This window comes from Schistocerca americana, chromosome 11 (genome assembly GCF_021461395.2).
Source record: "Schistocerca americana isolate TAMUIC-IGC-003095 chromosome 11, iqSchAmer2.1, whole genome shotgun sequence".
Classification (NCBI taxonomy): Eukaryota; Metazoa; Arthropoda; class Insecta; order Orthoptera; family Acrididae; genus Schistocerca; species Schistocerca americana.
Genome location: NC_060129.1, coordinates 179,815,792 through 179,834,841, shown reverse-complemented (window position 1 = coordinate 179,834,841; position 19,050 = coordinate 179,815,792). Strand labels below are relative to the sequence as shown.

The following is a 19,050-nucleotide window of genomic DNA, read 5'->3' as shown; positions in this document are numbered from 1 at the left end:
TGGGGTTACCTGAAGTCGCAAGTGTATCGTGATTGACCGACATCTCTAGGGATGCTGACATACAACATCCGACGCCAATGCCTCACCATAACTCCGGACATGCTTTACAGTGCTGTTCACAACATATTCCTCGACTACAGCTATTGTTGAGGAATGGTCGTGGACATATTGAGCATTTCCTGTAAAGAACATCATCTTTGCTTTGTCTTACTTTGTTATGCTAATTATTGCTATTCTGATCAGATGAAGCGCCATCTGTCGGATATTTTTTGAATGTTTGTATTTTTTTGTTTCTAGTAAAACCCCATGTCATTCCAGGCATGTGTGTCAATTTGTAGCTCTCTATCTACATTATTCCGTGATTTATTCAGTTTTCAAATTTATACTGACTTTTAGATCACCTGGTATTTAAATCAATCAATTGATTTAATGTAATGATCACAGTAAATTGCACCTGGTGGGATTCAAACCAACAACCTTCCGCAAACTGGCTAAATAACTTAACAGCTATGTTACAGCACTGCTTTGATTGTGGGGAACTGCCTGAAGTATACTGTTGTAAGCAGAACGAAATGTGATGATCTGCTATTAGAATATGCAGAATAAAGTTCTGGAAAATAAGGGTCACCTTGAGAAAAAGGAAAGTGAATCTACAACAGAAACAAAAGAATTGGCCAATTCCTTGCAGACAGTGAGCTGAAAGCAATTTATACGAACTACAGTGTCTTTTAAGTGTAATTTTGTAAATATCTTGTCAGTTTCAAGTGAATAAAACATAAGTACAGTAGTGAAATGGAGCATGTTTTGTAAATACAGTGAATACCAGTTTCGGGAAAAAACTCATGTAATAACACTGACAGTAGGGAGTTCAATATATTACCCTACGAATTAAATGCAGCCAAAACAGAGGCTCTCTCTAACATCATCAGTCAACAGTGTGTATCCCTACTGTTGAATTCTGTTGCTCAGTCCTCAGGCAAAACACAAAATGCTTCTTAAAATTGTCACTATTCACTTCCCCAGTATTTAGAGTTTTCTTTCAACTGTTTGACATTGACCACAGTGATGTCAAGACGAGGCATCACTCCTCACCTGGTGCTGGTGTGGGTGCGAAAGTGGCGTCTGCCGCATGTCCTTGTCCTGGTGCGGCAACTCCTCGATCTCGTGGTCCTGAGGCCGCTGCATCTGCTGCTGGCTGTCGTCGTTGCTCAGGTCTGGCGCCGGCAGGTCGCTAAAGCGAGTCCGCCGCTGCCGCGTGCCCGGCATCGGTAGCGGATCGTGGTGCCTCGTATTGTTGTGAGGGTCGGTGTCCATACCTAAAGTAAAATTGGAGTCCCATTATTCACAATTGGCAAGAAAATTCCTAAGTTAGTAAATATTTTTAATAAAATGTTTTTGACATCTACTAAATTTACATCCCAACTCAAAAAATCACTGCGAAGTGTATGATGTCACATACCACTCTAGATGAGTGACATGTATCCGTATGTGAAAACCATAAAAGAAATTACTATAGGGGACACCACAAATATTGTGTGACTGCATTACTTTATTTGCATGTGGAGAACCACGTCAAACTACGAGTGTGTGTTTGAGATGGGACAGAAACTTTGTGAGACAAAATAACTGCGCGTATGGAAAGATATGGGCTCCTAACATCACCGGCCTATACTGGAGGAGAACAATGCCCTGGGAGAATATATAAATATAACACTGACAGCAGTTATGAAGAAACTCAAACAAATTGACTGTTAACGAAGTGCCATTCCGAATATTTTGTTCTTTATACATACATCAAAAAGAGTTTTGCATCACCCCAGTTCCCAAAGCTCCTGAAGACAGCCGTCCCTTTGACTGTTCAGAGATGTCACTAAACCCGCCCAAAGATGTAAACAAGCATGCATGAGCAGTGTCTATTAGATGGAGGGGGTCCGACAGCCGATCAGTTTGTCATTCCACCAGGAAGGAGGCACATGGCTCGTGTTGTCTGTAGTTCAACCGTGCCAAGACTGTCAATACCACGGTTTGATCGCATCCACAATATTACTTTGTGCCAGGAAGGACTCTCAACAAGGGAAGTGTCCAGGCGTCTCACAGTGAACCAAAGCGATGTTCAGACATGGAGGAGATACAGAGAGACAGGAGCTGTCGATGACACGCCTCGCTCAGGCTGCCCAAGGGCTGTTATTGCAGTGGATGACCACTACCTACGGATCATGGCTCAGAGGAACCCTGACATCAACACCACCATGTTGAAAAATGCTTTTCGTACATCCACAGGATGTTGTATTAACTCAATCTGTGCGCAAAAGGCTGCATGATGTGCAACTTCACTCCCAACGTCCATGGGGACGTCCATCTTTGCAACCATGATACCATGCAGCGCAGTACAGATGGGTCCAACAACATGCCAAATGGACCGGCATGGAATCACGTTCTCTTCACCGATGAGTGTCGCATATGCCTTCAACCTAACAATCGTCGGAGATGTGTTTGGAGGCAACCCGGTCAGGCTGAACGCCTTAGACACACTGTCCAGCAACTGCAGCAAGGTGGAGGTTCCCTGCTGTTTTGAGGTGGCATTATGTGGGGCTGACGTACACCACTGGTGGTCACAGAAGGTGCCATGTTGGCTGTACGATACACGAACGCCATCCTCCGACCGATAGTGCAACCATATCGCAGCGTATTGGTGAGGCATTCGTCTTCGTAGATGACAATTCGTGGCCCTATCGTGCACATCTTGTGAATGACTTCCTTCAGGATACTTACATCACTCGACAAGAGTGGCCAGCACGTTCTCCAGACATGAAATGTATTGAACGTGCCTGGGATAAACTGAAAAGGGCTGTTTAGGATGACGTGACCAACCTACAACTCTGAGGGATCTACACCAAATCACCGTTGAGGACTGGAACAATCTGGACTAACAGTGCTTTGATGAACTTGTGAATAGTATGCTACGACAAATATAGGCATGCATAAACGCAAGAGGATGTTCCACTGGGTATCAGAGGTACCAGTGTGTACAACAATCTTGACCACCAGCTCTTCAGGTTTCGCAGTATGGTGGTACAGCACGCAATGTGTGGTTTTTATGAGCAATAAAAAGGGTGGAAATGATGTTTATGTTGATCTCTATTCCAATTTTCTGTACAGGTTCCGGAACTCTTGGAACCGAGGTGATGCAAAACTTTTTTTGATGTGTGTATAGGAAGGTTCCAGTATTCATTAGAGCATCAGCAACTACCATTTGCTATCCACTGCAGGGTAAAAGCTTACCTCAGACTTCTCTATGCATTCCCGTCTACAGTTTCCCATTTCCAAAAGCGTTGTGACGTCATCCAACCACAACCCATCATGCCGTCATCTTGGTGTTTCCTCACCTATCTATAGGGAGTCTAGCAGAGAACTTCCTCACCCCATCTGCCACCCATCCTCTTGGTTACATATCCCACCCACTTCCACTCTATTCTCATTATGTCCCCCACACTGACTCATTAGTTGTTTCCCTTTTTTCCTCTCCATTTGTAGGTATAGTTACACACAGATATTTAAAAGAAGAGCAACATTTAATACTAAAATTCCCAGCATCTAATCAAGCAGTTAATCACTACCCATCATCATGTACTCAATTTTCTCAATGGAAAATCTGCAATGGAAAACAATAACAATACACATTAGGATAGGTTGCTACTCACCTCATACAAGAAGTGTTGAGCGGCAGACAGACACAGTGAAAAGCATGCTGTTGAATACTGCTCAGTTTCCAGAGCAATCCATCATATGAAGAAACTTATTCACACATGCGTGAGAGACACACACATGGCCACTGTTGTCTCTGGATGTTGTGGCTGTTATTCAATTTTCTTTTTCATTTTTAAGCCCTACCTGTCATATTCTTCAAACAACTTCCTCAGCATACAGCTAGAGTTGTCACAACCTTTTGCAATTATCAAATAGTCAATGGCAAACAGAAATGGGTATATTTTATCATCTCCCACTGACACTTCCTCAGAAAATTAATTACTTCTCCGAGTGCTTCACACTCGCTTAAAATAAATTTTTACGTGACAATGGGCAATCTCGTCAAAGCCCTTCCCTAATTTGGAATTCCTCTGATAAATCATCACCCACTTTCACCGAGCCAATGTTTCCACAATATCAAACTTTAGCTGCATTAATGTAACATTTAAGACACTATTACACCTCATGCTTAGCCACAACTTACATAATCGCACCGTGTCATATACATTTTCTACGAACGCAAATGTTAAATGGACTGTTTGCTTCCCTTCATTTTTTCTGTTAATTGTTTAAGTATGAGAACTCCATATACACATGGCGAAGCAGCCCTGAATCGATGATGGTCTTTGGATTCTTTAAAATATTTCTCAGTTCTGCTTTTTTGAGACTCGCCGATTGAGCAAACCCGCCCAACAAATTATAGTTGTATCTCTATAATTTCTGCAATACTTTCTGCTTCATTACTTAAAGACACTGACATTAATTGATTAAAAAAATTTGGTTTTGAAATGAAAAGGAATACAAACTTACGATAGGAGTCATTGCTGGTCTCGTCTCGGTCGGAATCGTTAACCGACCGGTCTGCGACGGGCTCCCTGTACTCGGGCTTCCGCGGGTGCGCGCGGGGCGTCACGACTGCCGCAGACACAGTGTTGGAGCCGCGTGCATTGCCGCCCAGTGCGGGGGAATCGTCGTTGTGCGGCATCACGTCCTGCAGCTCCTCGATCTCGCCAGAGTCGATCAGCCTGCGGAGGGCTTCGCCGCCTTGCTGGATCGCTTCCAACAGCACGGGGTTACCTGCAATGCCATTTTCACAATTTAGCTGTGACAGTTTACTGTCTTCTCTTTACACCACAGTCAAGTGAGAGGTCTCCAAAACCTACGATTCAGTCTAACAAGGAGATTTCAGAAACTGGCTCTCTTCAGTTTTATTCATATTTACAGGATTCGAAGCTTAGGACATATTTTTTCTTTCTTAGCTGGCCTTATCCAATGTCTTCACTAGGTCGGCATACTACTTTGGATTTGACAATATTAGTGGTGGAGGGTGGACGGATGTGCTTCCTCTCTCCATCCCTTCCCTGCTGGACGGAATTTTGTACCCCATCTGCCAGTATCCAGTATTATCCCGTGTAAAAGTGAGACAATATTTTTCAAAAAGTTTGCAAATTGCGTAACTGAGGTGGAACATGGGTACCAGCCAGGTACTCACCTAGTCAGATGCGAGAAAACGCCTAAGGATCATATCCAGGCTAGCCAGCAAATTGGTCCTTGTCATTACCCTACCAAGTGGATTCGATCCGGGGCTGGTGTGCCTCCCTTAATCCCGGAAGTGGCATACTGACGAGTGCAGCTATCTGGGTGGGCCAATTTGAAGCTTAGGACATCAGTCTCCTAAAGCAGTGTAATGCAACTCTCAAAACAATCATCTTATGAGATCTGAAGATTTTTGAGAGATGTTAAGTAGTAAACATTTTCAATAACCACGAGCAGGTGAGTGTGTTGTATAAAAGTTTTGTAATTGTAATGTCACTAGTACGAATCTCACTAGTTGTGATTATTGTTTTTATTTTGGTTCTATATTTTATTATCAAATGGAAATGTTAATTAACAAATATTAAATCAAAATTTTGCAATAAAATTAACCTCCTTTTATTTTTAATTACAGGTCTTCCAAAAATAATTTAAAATTTGATGCAGAGGTGCAAAATGCCTCATTGTTAAATGAAAAATAGTTACATACATCAATAATTCTGTCTGGTCTCTTCAAATGAGTAAGTATTTCATTTATTGTTTGATGTTCCACATTTTTATCTCAAATTTCCATTTATCGCAAATACATGGACTTTCATGCAATTAGCGATTAAAAGTAACAAGATATAAATTTTATTAAAAAATATGATTCAATATATGTTAATTTCTATTTCCATTTGTAAGCAAACATGAAAACGAAATAAAAGAAAAAAATTATATATGCACAATTTGGGTCCATGCTTTAGTTTTTCTGTGAAAACGTAGGAATGCAATCATCACAAGTGTATTTTATTAATATGTAATTTATTTATCAACATCTTTAATATAATGGTTACATACAGAAGTGCATATTATAGTTAAAGAATAGATTAATTCTAGCTGCACAAGCTATGTAATTGCTTTATTCCTTCCCCCCCCCGACTGCCGCATTCTCTCGGCACTAGAATTTTTTGGCTTTGTCATTCCTTTTGGTGCAAACTTTCCTCTCACTAGAGTTTTTATAATTCTGAGCACATTTATGAATGACATCTTTCATTATTTTCTAATTTTCAATTTAATACTTACTTTTCACCGACATCCCCTCAAGTATTTATATTGTCTCATTTTGGGTCCCAGTAGAGCTCCACAAGCTCTTCACAATGACTCCTGACTCAATGTCCTAACTAAATGCTTTCCCACACTACACTTATTTATAACCTTAACAAAACTAATTCGTAGCAATCACGCACATGTGATACACTCATAAAATGACGTCGAAGCAAATACTGTGCGACACATATGTACAGACATGATTTAACCCTTGTGAGCTCAATCATTGTTTATGCATTATTAGTCTTGCAGTTATTATCGCATCAAATTGGACGTTATTCGGTCACACAAGAAAGTTTCACCAATGAGTGAATAGACTTTTCATGTCAAAAAATAGTTGCCACTAGTGAGATTCAAACCACTGACATTGCTACTGCAAGACTTCTATATTATCTACTCAGCTTCTGGTTATCACAATGATTATTTGGAAATGTTTGTACTTAACAGCACCCTAATGTTCAAACATGATTTTTTTTTGTCAGACTGCTGTATGAAATTGATGTACAGACAACACAGATTAAAATGCTGTAAATGAAGGAAATTGAGGAGAGCCAGTTCGTGAGTTAGTCTTCCCGTAAACCAGAGTTACAGCTACAAACAAACAGAAACAATGAAAGTGACACTGTATTGTAACAAGTAGTGTTAACCCGACTGCTTCGTTTCTGAGAACTGCCGTGTGACAGATTAACGAGGCGACTCACCTTCAACGGGAATGAGTTTGCCGTAGATGAGGATAGCCTGCGGCTGCAGCTGAGACAGGGGCACCACCCCGGGTGGAGGGTTTGTCTCCATGATCTGCGAGATGACCTCGCTGATGGGGTCCTTGGCGGATCCTCCCCGCCTGTTTCGCCAGCCCTCTTCGCCGTCACTGTCTTCGTCTGCTTGAAAAATTACACAAATATGTTATATCAATATAAACGAACTTGACAAAAGTATAGCTGATTGTGTGTATTGCTAAAGGAGAGATGAGAAACACGACAGAACATATTAGAAATAAGCTACCTGATAGGAAAAAAAGCCAACAGCAAACAGGAAACACACCAAGTGAAACAGTTTCCGACATGTTCATACCTACAGGGTGCTTGAGAAATCTTTTCTCGATTTTATACAATTGGGGATGAACAGTTGTTTCATCAACATTCATGCTTCGAAGTTGACAAAAAACATTGATGTCAGTACTGCATCGTTTCAGTTGTGAAGTTGTGGCTCATGTGAGCAGATACAGTTGCAATGTTTAGGAGTGATTAGTGGCTCGACCACAGGAGGGAAAACAGTGACAGAGATAATGAGTATATTTAGCAGTCACTTTGGCAAACTGGCACCTTGTTAAGTTACCCTGTTCGAATGAGAGAAATTTGCTTTTCTTTTGGACTGTTTCACAGATGTATCTGTCATAGATTTCATGTGAGAAAGTATGAACAACTCCAACACTGGCATACGTTAGAATGAATAATCAACCCTTATGGGTCTGGATTTTGCTGATAACATCTTTCTTCTGGCAGAAACATCACAAGGTTTACAAGATGGAGGGAATGGTCAGTTCTGCAGGGCTAAAAACAAATGGTGATAAAACAAACACAGTGTGCGTAAAAGTGGAAATGTATCTATCCGATTTACAGTGCAACGTATGGTACAACAAGATGTTGACTAATTCCTTGATCTTGGTAGAGTTATCTGTAATAACAAGGACATAGATACACACATCAGCAGCAAAAACGGGAGAGCTTCTGCAGTCGCCCAATGAATGTGATCCACGCAGTAGTTCAACTCTATACGTATGTCCGCAAAGCTTCAACAGCAGTCTTCTATCATCCTAAAAATGGCCAAATATACATGTGAGACCTGGAAATGTCAGTAAAATCAGCATACAAGCTCAGTCTTTTACACCAACAATGCCCAAGATGAACTCTGAAGACCAGTTATCACGGCCATATGTTAACTGATGGGTTGCTGAGAAGAAGCTGTTACGTAGCCAAAAGAAAATAGATTCAGAAAGAATACTGAAGCTTGCAGAGCATGTTCTTCATATCAAAGGTGGAAAATCCCCAAATCAGCACTGTTGTGGGGGAAAAAAAAAACAGATGGATACAGAAGTAGGGGAATTCATTGTAACATCTGGAAATAAACTTTTGGGAATGATCTTCAACACACAAATATGAAAGGGAGGAAGCTGAAAACCATGCAGTTAGCTGGGTACATTAGGGGGAACTTACTGCCTAATACACTATTCAGCATAACAGGAACTAAGTAAAGTCTCAAATCTAAGTGTCAAGACATATGAAAATGTGAGAGGATAAGTGTGCCTCCATCATTCAAACTGAGCCATCCTCAATAAAATCCATTCATAAAAGAGCAGCTGAACTTCAGATACTTTGTGACCACTTTAAAAAGATTGGAAAATGAAAGTATTCAGATTGACGTTTGTGACCTATCTGACAATGACACAGTGCAGTGAGTTGCAGCCTGCCATGCCTTTCTTGCTCAATTTCCAAATGCCGTGTCTTGCTTGTGAGCGTTACTTTCTCACAAATGTGTGGTATATTGCAGTTCACATGGGAGAATTGCTGTTTTGGGAAAATCCCCATTACTTTCAAGAGTAGGAAAGGAACCTATCTTACATTCAGCACATTTTTAAGGATACACGAATTCTTATTTTTGGGCACAGTGCAAACATGGTTAACACCTCAGCTCAAAGATAAAGGAATCGTGCATCATGTGTAATTACAGCTCCTAAAAGCATGAGAATGTTATTGCGAAAAACACAAAATGCATAGAACAAGGCAGACTCCACAGCCGTTATAGGAAAACCACAGTTGTTACAGCACAATTGACCAAATACACACCTTACATGAAGTAATTATTTGAGCCAATGAACATAAAATGCCACTGTACGTAGTTTTTACAGACTGTAAAACAGTTTTTGATTCTTTAAGCCACACTGCATTTACACAGGCACTGATCACACTAGGTGTGGAAACAAGTTACATAAACCTATTATGTAACACCTACAATACCTTAATGCCTCCTGTCAGCAAAGGAAAACACGAGTGAATTTTCAATTGGAAAAGAAATGAAGTATGCTGATGCTGCATCCCCAAACCTATTTACAGCTGTTACTGATATGACTCTGCCCAAATTATTTGGAAAGAAAGTGGAATTAGAAGAAATGAGAAGAGACTCACTAACAAAATTTGCAGCTAATTTAGTAGTCACAGCAAACAATACAACGGAACTGCAGTCCTCTATGAAAGATTTACTATACAGTTGCAAGAAAGTAAGCCTTCAGATAAATCTGTCCAACACAACTGTTAAGCACAACTGGGTAACAGCAAAAGAAATAATACTGAACAACAACCGATTTAAAACTGTTAACAATTATGTCTATCCGAGTGAGTTAACTGATATCCCAGAAGACTTAAAACCTGAAATTTTTTGCTGAATAAAGGTATGTTGGGGGGCCTATGGAAGATATGCAAATGTTTTTAAATCTAATATGCCAACAAACTTTTACAAGAAGGTTGTTTTTAAACAGTGTGTTCTTCCCATAGTAACATGGCCATGAAACGAATTTTAAACCTGTTTTTTATTAACTTCCAACAGCTCAGAGAATTATGGAAAGATCACTCCTAGGCCTCAGAGAGGTTCAGGTTGTTGCACAAAGGGTAAAGGCTCTAAAACGAAAATGGGCAGGATGTATCACACAAAGAAATTACAGAAGATGGTCAAAGGCAGGGGTCCCAGAGAAAGGTGAAGATCACAAGGCAGATCATCCGAACTGAAGGAAGCTCTAGGCTTCAACTGGCAGTGGACAGCAGGAGGCAGGGAGGCATGAAAGGAACAACTGAAATCGTATATTTTAGCTTAAGATTTCTAACCTCAGAGTACCGTATTAACTCGAATCTAAGCCACACCTGAAAAATGAGACTCGAAATCAAGGAAATTAACTCGAATCTAAGCCGCACCTGAAAAAAAAAAAAAAAAAAAAAAACTCGAATCTAAGTTGCACCTGAAATTTGAGACTCGAAATTCGAGGGGAGAGAAAAGTTTTAGACCACACCTCCAAATCGAAACAAAGTTGGTTCATTGTAACATGAGAGACAATTGTGTTCGAATGGATGAAGATACAGCTACAGTAGTTTGGTGCGAGTCGTAAGCTTAACAGTTAAGCTTTACCAAGTAGCCATTGCTATGTGTCAAGCGCTCTGTCCGTATTTATACGGGTGCCCTTCCTTTTTCACGTGCTTCATCTGGTTTGAATTGATTGCTTATTTTGCTTTGATCTGATAAGTGCTGTTATCTTTGTTATAGGTGTTTACGTCGCTTTAAGCTGAAAATGCATTATTGTACTGTGTCATGCATTGTTTGTCTCATTGTGATAATGAATGTTTACAAGCTGTCGCCACTCGTGGCATGGCTTGCTTTTGTCCGTGCTACCACTGCACATTGTTTGTCTCATTGTGATAATGAATGTTTACAAGCTGTCACCACTCGTGCCATGGCTTGCTTTTGTCCGTGCTACCACTGCTTATAAAAAAAGAGAAGAAGAAGAAGAAGAAGAAGAAGAAGAAGAAGAGAGGAATTGTCTCATAAGCGAAACAATGGCAAGAGACTGCTATTTGTTATTACTTTCAATGCAGCTTTCTTTGATAATGATCAACTATTACCAAATAACAGACTGTGTATGATAGAAGATGTTCTGAACGAGAGTTTAGCGAAAAATTTTCTCAATTTGAAAATCTTTGCAACGCCTCTTTAGTACATTACATTTTGCACAGAAATTAGATTCATCTTAGATTTAAAAATCTAGTCAGTTGCCGTGCTTCATTTCTGACTGTATCACTATTCAACATAATAATACTACGAATATTAACAAGACACGATATGTATATTTTTCCGTGTTTGCTGTTGTCTTTGCTGTTGTCTCACTCTAGTTTCGTAGTTTATTAGGCAGACAGGATTTAAATGAGATAGCAGCAAACACGAAAGAATACATGGCATAATGTTTACATTCTTCTACCTTTTCTTTTAATTTATTTACTGACGCAGAGGTTTTGGTGCCAGTATTTATCTTTGTGCCTGCAAAGCATGCCTGTGTAGCGCTACATATAGTCGATGGCCGAAGTTAGTTGTAGTGGCACCTACCAGCATTTTTCAGAACTTCTGCTTACTTTGCACTCGATTCTAAGCTGCAGGTGGTTTTTTGAACTACAAAAACCAGAAAGAAAGTGCGGCTTAGATTCGAGTAAATACGGTAAGGGGACTTCTCACTTCCATCCATTTTGTTCTCTTGTGGATGATGCAAGAGAAGACCAACAGTCACAAAGTCTCTGTAGAATTTCTAATATCTCCCACAATGACATCATGGCCATTAAACAATGGAAAATACAGTAAGGAATAACAACAATATTATAACAGCAGCCAGAGACAACAATCACATGAGCGTGCGTTGTGCCTGTGCGAATGTGTGTGTATTTAGTACTTCAGAAGAGGGGCTTTCAGTTGAAAGCTTCAAGGGGCACTCAACAATAAATGCAACACATTTTTTTTCTTGGCCAATTTCAGATGAAAAAAATCCAGAATTTGTTGTGGCACATCAAGGAATAATCCCATTTCAGCCCCTATAGTTCCTTGACATTCCAATAGATGTCAGCACTATAAGTAGCAATGAAAATGTTGTATGTAACTGAGGTGCATTCCAAACAGAGAGGTGTCATTGAGTTTCTTTTGATGGAAGACCAGAGCAGTGCACATATTCATAGGTGCTTGCAGAATGTCTACAGATACCTGGTAGTGAACAAAAGCATCGTGAGCAATTGGGCGGTGTGTCTGCTATCACCACAACAAAGTCGTGCAAACCTGTCTGATCACCCGCATGCTGGCTGGTCGCATACAGCTGTGACTCCTGTAATAGTGGAACAAGTAGTCACTCTCATTCGAGTTGATTGACAGATTACAGTCAAACACCTCACTGCATAAATGAGAGTCTCTGTTGGTAGTGCTGATACACTCGTCCACCAGTGGGGGTACTCAGAAGTGCGCACTCACTGGGTTCCACGCCGCTGAGCAGAGGACCATAAGGAGTAACGAAGGATCATCTGTGCAGAACTGCTTGGGTGTTATGAGGACAATCACGACAATTTTTTGTCGAACATCGTCACAGGTGATTAAACGTGTGTTTGTCACGTCGAACCGGAAAACAAAACTGCAATCCGTGAAGTGGCACCACAACACACCTCCTCCAAAGAAAAAGTTCTAGGCCATACCCTCAACTGGTAAAGTCATCGTGATGATCTTCTGGGCCTCTGAAGGTATTATTCTGTTTAATGCCCCCCTCAATGTGCAACAGTCCATCCTGAAGCGTATTGTGCTACCCTCAGGAAAATGAACAAACAACTTCAGCATGTTTGTCTTCACAAAAATGCAAATGAACATTTCCTCCTCCATGACAATGCAAGAACTCAAACAAGTGTGCACGCCCAAGAGGAGCTAAGATAGCTTTGTTGGACTATTCTCCCTCATCCATCTTTCAGTCCAGATCTCGCATCTTCTGAATTCCATCTGTTTGGCCCAATGATGGATGCCCTCTGTGGGTAGCAGCTGAAATCGTTATAGGTACAGAAAGCTGGCTTAAGCCAGAGATAAATTCTGCCGAAATTTTTACAAAGGTACAGACGGTGTTTAGAAAGGATAGATTGCATGCAACCGGTGGTGGGGTGTTCGTCGCTGTTAGTAGTAGTTTATCCTGTAGTGAAGTAGAAGTGGATAGTTCCTGTGAATTATTATGGGTGGAGGTTACACTCAACAACCGAACTAGGTTAATAATTGGCTCCTTTTACCGACCTCCCGACTCAGCAGCATTAGTGGCAGAACAACTGAGAGAAAATTTGGAATACATTTCACATAAATTTTATCAGCATGTTATAGTCTTAGGTGGAGATTTCAATTTACCAGATATAGACTGGGACACTCAGATATTTAGGACGGGTGGTAGGGACAGAGCATCGAGTGACATTATACTGAATGCACTATCCGAAAATTACCTCAAGCAATTAAACAGAGAACTGACTCGTGGAGATAACATCTTGGACCTACTGATAACAAACAGACCCGAACTTTTCGACTCTGTATGTACAGAACAGGGAATCAGTGATCATAAGGCCGTTGCAGCATCCCTGAATATGGAAGTTAATAGGAATATAAAAAAAGGGAGGAAGGTTTATCTGTTTAGCAAGAGTAATAGAAGGCAGATTTCAGACTACCTAACAGATCAAAACGAAAATTTCTGTTCCGACACTGACAATGTTGAGTGTTTATGGAAAAAGTTCAAGGCAATCGTAAAATGCGTTTTAGACAGGTACGTGCTGAGTAAAACTGTAAGGGACGGGAAAAACCCACTGTGGTACAACAACAAAGTTAGGAAACTACTGCGAAAGCAAAGAGAGCTCCACTCCAAGTTTAAACGCAGCCAAAACCTCTCAGACAAACAGAAGCTAAAAGATGTCAAAGTTAGCGTAAGGAGGGCTATGCTTGAAGCGTTCAGTGAATTCGAAAGTAAAATTCTATGTACCGACTTGACAGAAAATCCTAGGAAGTTCTGGTCTTACGTTAAATCAGTAAGTGGCTCGAAACAGCATATCTAGACACTACGGGATGATGATGGCATTGAAACAGAGGATGACACGCGTAAAGCTGAAATACTAAACACCTTTTTCCAAAGCTGTTTCACAGAGGAAGACCGCACTGCAGTTCCTTCTCTAAATCCTCGCACAAACGAAAAAATGGCTGACATCGAAATAAGTGTCCAAGGAATAGAAAAGCAACTGGAATCACTCAATAGAGGAAAGTCCACTGGACCTGACGGGATACCAATTCGATTCTACACAGAGTACGCGAAAGAACTTGCCCCCCTTCTAACAGCCGTGTACCGCAAGTCTCTAGAGGAACGGAGGGTTCCAAATGATTGGAAAAGAGCACAGATAGTCCCAGTCTTCAAGAAGGGTCGTCGAGCAGATGCGCAAAACTATAGACCTATATCTCTGACGTCGATCTGTTGTAGAATTTTAGAACATGTTTTTTGCTCGAGTATCATGTCGTTTTTGGAAACCCAGAATCTACTATGTAGGAATCAACATGGATTCCGGAAACAGCGATCGTGTGAGACCCAACTCGCTTTATTTGTTCATGAGACCCAGAAAATATTAGATACAGGCTCCCAGGTAGATGCTATTTTTCTTGACTTCCGGAAGGCGTTCGATACAGTTCCGCACTGTCGCCTGATAAACAAAGTAAGAGCCTACGGAATATCAGACCAACTGTGTGGCTGGATTGAAGAGTTTTTAGCAAACAGAACACAGCATGTTGTTATCAATGGAGAGACGTCTACAGACGTTAAAGTAACCTCTGGCGTGCCACAGGGGAGTGTTATGGGACCATTGCTTTTCACAATATATATAAATGACCTAGTAGATAGTGTCGGAAGTTCCATGCGGCTTTTCGCGGATGATGCTGTAGTATACAGAGAAGTTGCAGCATTAGAAAATTGTAGTGAAATGCAGGAAGATCTGCAGCGGATAGGCACTTGGTGCAGGGAGTGGCAACTGACCCTTAACATAGACAAATGTAATGTATTGCGAATACATAGAAAGAAGGATCCTTTATTGTATGATTATATGATAGCGGAACAAACACTGGTAGCAGTTACTTCTGTAAAATATCTGGGAGTATGCGTGCGGAACGATTTGAAGTGGAATGATCATATAAAATTAATTGTTGGTAAGGCGGGTACCAGGTTGAGATTCATTGGGAGAGTGCTTAGAAAATGTAGTCCATCAACAAAGGAGGTGGCTTACAAAACACTCGTTCGACCTATACTTGAGTATTGCTCATCAGTGTGGGATCCGTACCAGATCGGTCTGACGGAGGAGATAGAGAAGATCCAAAGAAGAGCGGCGCGTTTCGTCACAGGGTTATTTGGTAACCGTGATAGCGTTACGGAGATGTTTAATAAACTCAAGTGGCAGACTCTGCAAGAGAGGCGCTCTGCATCGCGGTGTAGCTTGTTCGCCAGGTTTCGAGAGGGTGCGTTTCTGGATGAGGTATCGAATATATTGCTTCCCCCTACTTATACCTCCCGAGGAGATCACGAATGTAAAATTAGAGAGATTAGAGCGCGCACGGAGGCTTTCAGACAGTCGTTCTTCCCGCGAACCATACGCGACTGGAACAGGAAAGGGAGGTAATGACAGTGGCACGTAAAGTGCCCTCCGCCACACACCGTTGGGTGGCTTGCGGAGTATAAATGTAGATGTAGATGTAGATGTACATTGATAGTGGGGAAATTATTGATGCAGCAAGATGTTGGCTCTGACGACCAATACAGTGGTATCATGTGGGCATAAGGGGCTTCCCAGTAAGATGGCCTAAGGCAGTCACACTGACAGAGATTATGTTGAAAAATGGGGTTTTTGCAGCCAAAAGAGCAGTGAATAACTTGCCGTCAGGAAAAAAAAAAAATATATATATATATATATATATTTTGTTGTATTACTTACTGACACCCCTTCATAAAATGTATGGCAGTCTTTTCGTTGTGCCTGTGCCTACCTGTGACTCGTTCCCTCTATATTGTGAGTAGCAATGTATCCTTTTAAGAATATCAACATGGTTATCACACGAGTCCTGAGAGACAATGGGGTCACCTCTGAATGTATGCTTTTAGAACTGAGTATGCCCTACTGTGATGTGCATGGTAATGAAAGTTTCACCTCTGACTGGAATTTGTTGAGCATTTCTAAAATTCACTAACAGTGACAACACTAACTAGAGGTGGATCACACAATCTTGCTGTAGTATTTCCTGTTGCTTTCACAAATGTAGCTGGTTAAGAGTAATGAACTGTACCCAAGAATCATATGGATACGTCTTTTGTAAGCAATCTCCTTCCTAGATAAATTACATGTCCTTAGAATACAATTATTACGCTTCCAAGGAAGCAATAGCTGATATATAAAAATTACCACATAATAAGCCTACAATCACATACACCAAAATGAGAAAGAAAACTTAAAGTGGATTAGAGAGAAACTGTTTGGTTTATGAAAAAGTAAGGACCACTGAAAATTAATTTTAGTATGGTGGCTAACAATAGAGCAACCAACTGTGTCAAGAAATAAACATTCAGACTACAGTTTATATGCAATCTCAATTGTCGAGGTATTACGTATGCTTACAGATTACAACAATAATTATCTAACTGTAATTGGTAGTAATATCTAGACTAATTTTCTTACCCATCCCATCTTCATGATTGAGTTTAGTCTCATTCCACTGTGCTTGGAAGTTGCGTGGAATTGGCTTTGAGTATGGAACCTTAGAACAGATATTACAACTTTATTAGAGCTGCTGGCAAATGTAAATAAATAGCTCATGTACAGTTGTATAAAACTCAGGTTCTGTATCAAAAACAGTACCTGCTAATGACATTGGAATCTAAGACATACTTCTATATAAATAAAGCATTTAAGAAAACATATTAAACATTTTACTTAGTGTGGGCAGCAAAATGTATTTGCAGTAACAGGTAGTGTTTTCTGTCTAAACACAAAGCCAAATAATTATACTGCAGCAGAAATAAAGCATCAAGAATCCCACCACTAAACAAGCCTTAAACAATGAAATACAAGAAGAAAACAGTTGTATATTTCTGGGGGTACAGGCAAATGACAACCTGAATTCAAACATCCACACCATACATTAATGAAACACATTAGTTGCATTTGAAGTAGGTATGAGTACTGGCATACATAAAGCTCTTAATGAAAAATTTCAGTTGAATTCAGACAAATGCGTATCACCTTTTTGTGCAGCTGCCGATGCCTGTCCTCAACACCCTCAAAGTCAAGGCCGGGGATCTGAGACGCAGCCGCAGGAGCTGGCGTTGTCCCATCGGTCGTCTCCACCTTGTCCTCCGGACCCATGCCGGGAATCACTGCTGGCTCATCTGCAACAGAATCACCCACAACACATATTAACACTCTGAGGTCCCTTCAACTGGAAAATTGTAGGCCCTCCCACTTACAGCATTATTTAACACGTAACAGGCACGTCACAGTTTGAGATATCTTAAGGGACAACTCACAATAAAAAAGACTAAGCTTCAAGGTTTATTTTTCATCTTTATTTTATTTCTGCGGCAGATTGCAAACTTCACAATAACAATGACAGAAAGTATAACTATGAACTATCTCCCCCCCCCCCACACACACACAAAAAAAAAAAAATAAAAAAAGAAATAATAATAAAATAATTAAAAATAATTATGCGAGGTGAGATCTTGAGCAATTCCACACATAAATGGCTTTTGTATGGAAAAGTCTGAGACACTGCGGTGTGCAGAGAAGTAGGTTGCATTCAGGACAATACCAGCCCGTTTCTTTCCTGCTTACTATGCCAGTAGATTGTTTCGTCTTCTCCAGACAACTCCAGCAAACCTGTGTTGGACACTGTTTCACCTCAGTTGCAGGAATTTTATCAGAAAAGTGTCAGCCTACAAGCCTGTTGCTGATAGTTGCATCAGAAAAAATGTCTTGAGTTAATGTGGTGTTGTGCCTTTCTGAAAGAGTTCTTCACCAGTTTCCTCAGACTGTTTCCTGTCAGATGTTTCTCCCTCCAATCAAGAATTCATCCTATAGTGTTTCCAGACTTAATTACTCACTTAACAAACACAACACATTTGTACCAGAATTACAGAAAACATCAAAACCAAATGAGTACACACAAGAATCTCACGACAAAGTAAGCACAAAATGGCTGTCAGTCAGTCACAACAGCATGACTAGTTTTGGGCCGGGACCCATTTTCAAATCAAAATGACATAGCAAAACATAGTATTTCCCAAAATGCAAAATCCATGTCAAAAATGTGCAAACGAACGGTTACAATGCATACAGTTATAAATACAGCAGAGTCCCGCTAATCCGAACCCTGGTAATCTGAACATTCGGTTAATCCGAACATGAAATATGTTAGTCTAAGTATGGAAAACTGTGCAGTAAACTGCTGTACATACACAATATTTTAATTTAAACAGTACAGTAAACAGGTATTTAAAAAAATGGCAAGAAAACATTAGGTTTAAACAGAGCATAAAAATGAAAGAAAAGCTGTCAAACTTACTAAAACACAGTGGACATTTTATCACTACTTTTTTTATGACAAAAACTCAGTCATTGTTTTTTGGCATAATGAAGACAGTCTGTTATGTGACGCATAGTTGCGCCATCGTCTCGTAAACATCAAATCGGCAGTTGTAGCAGTGGGCTTTTGCTCCAAATAATATAGTGTAAGGTCAAGGGCTTCTGCTGCATCACTGTGTGGCACCAGCTCTCCTTTGTTACTTTCAGGCTCATTGTCACTTCTGTCACAGCAGTCCACTTCTTCTTGGTCTCAAGTCACAGCAGCAACTAAATCAGCATCAGTAAGGTTCTCCACACATGCCCCATCCACTGTCATCCACTCATCTAAGTCTCTTTCATTAGCTTCTTCACATCCAGGGATTGTCTGTATCATTTGTAGCAGATTTTCCTCTTCATTTTCAACTAGGTTGTCCTGAAATTTAAGACTTTCTCCAAGATTTTCTCAGAGTATTTTCTGAAATATTCTGCCACACCTCAGCGGCCCAAT

The 19,050-nt window shown here is 40.5% G+C and overlaps 1 protein-coding gene across 1 annotated transcript in view; it reads right to left on the bottom strand.

Annotated features, from left to right (window-relative positions):
- LOC124553499 (pre-mRNA 3' end processing protein WDR33) overlaps nucleotides 1–19,050 on the bottom strand; it is a 180,316-nt gene that overhangs the window by 35,065 nt on the left and 126,201 nt on the right. Inside the window, exons 9-13 of the mRNA XM_047127353.1 lie at nucleotides 17,223–17,368; nucleotides 16,659–16,737; nucleotides 7,071–7,247; nucleotides 4,558–4,824; nucleotides 1,093–1,316 (exon numbers count right to left, since the gene is read on the bottom strand). Of these exons, the coding sequence (XP_046983309.1) occupies nucleotides 1,093–1,316; nucleotides 4,558–4,824; nucleotides 7,071–7,247; nucleotides 16,659–16,737; nucleotides 17,223–17,368 (893 nt within the window). The remainder of the gene's footprint in view (nucleotides 1–1,092; nucleotides 1,317–4,557; nucleotides 4,825–7,070; nucleotides 7,248–16,658; nucleotides 16,738–17,222; nucleotides 17,369–19,050) is intronic.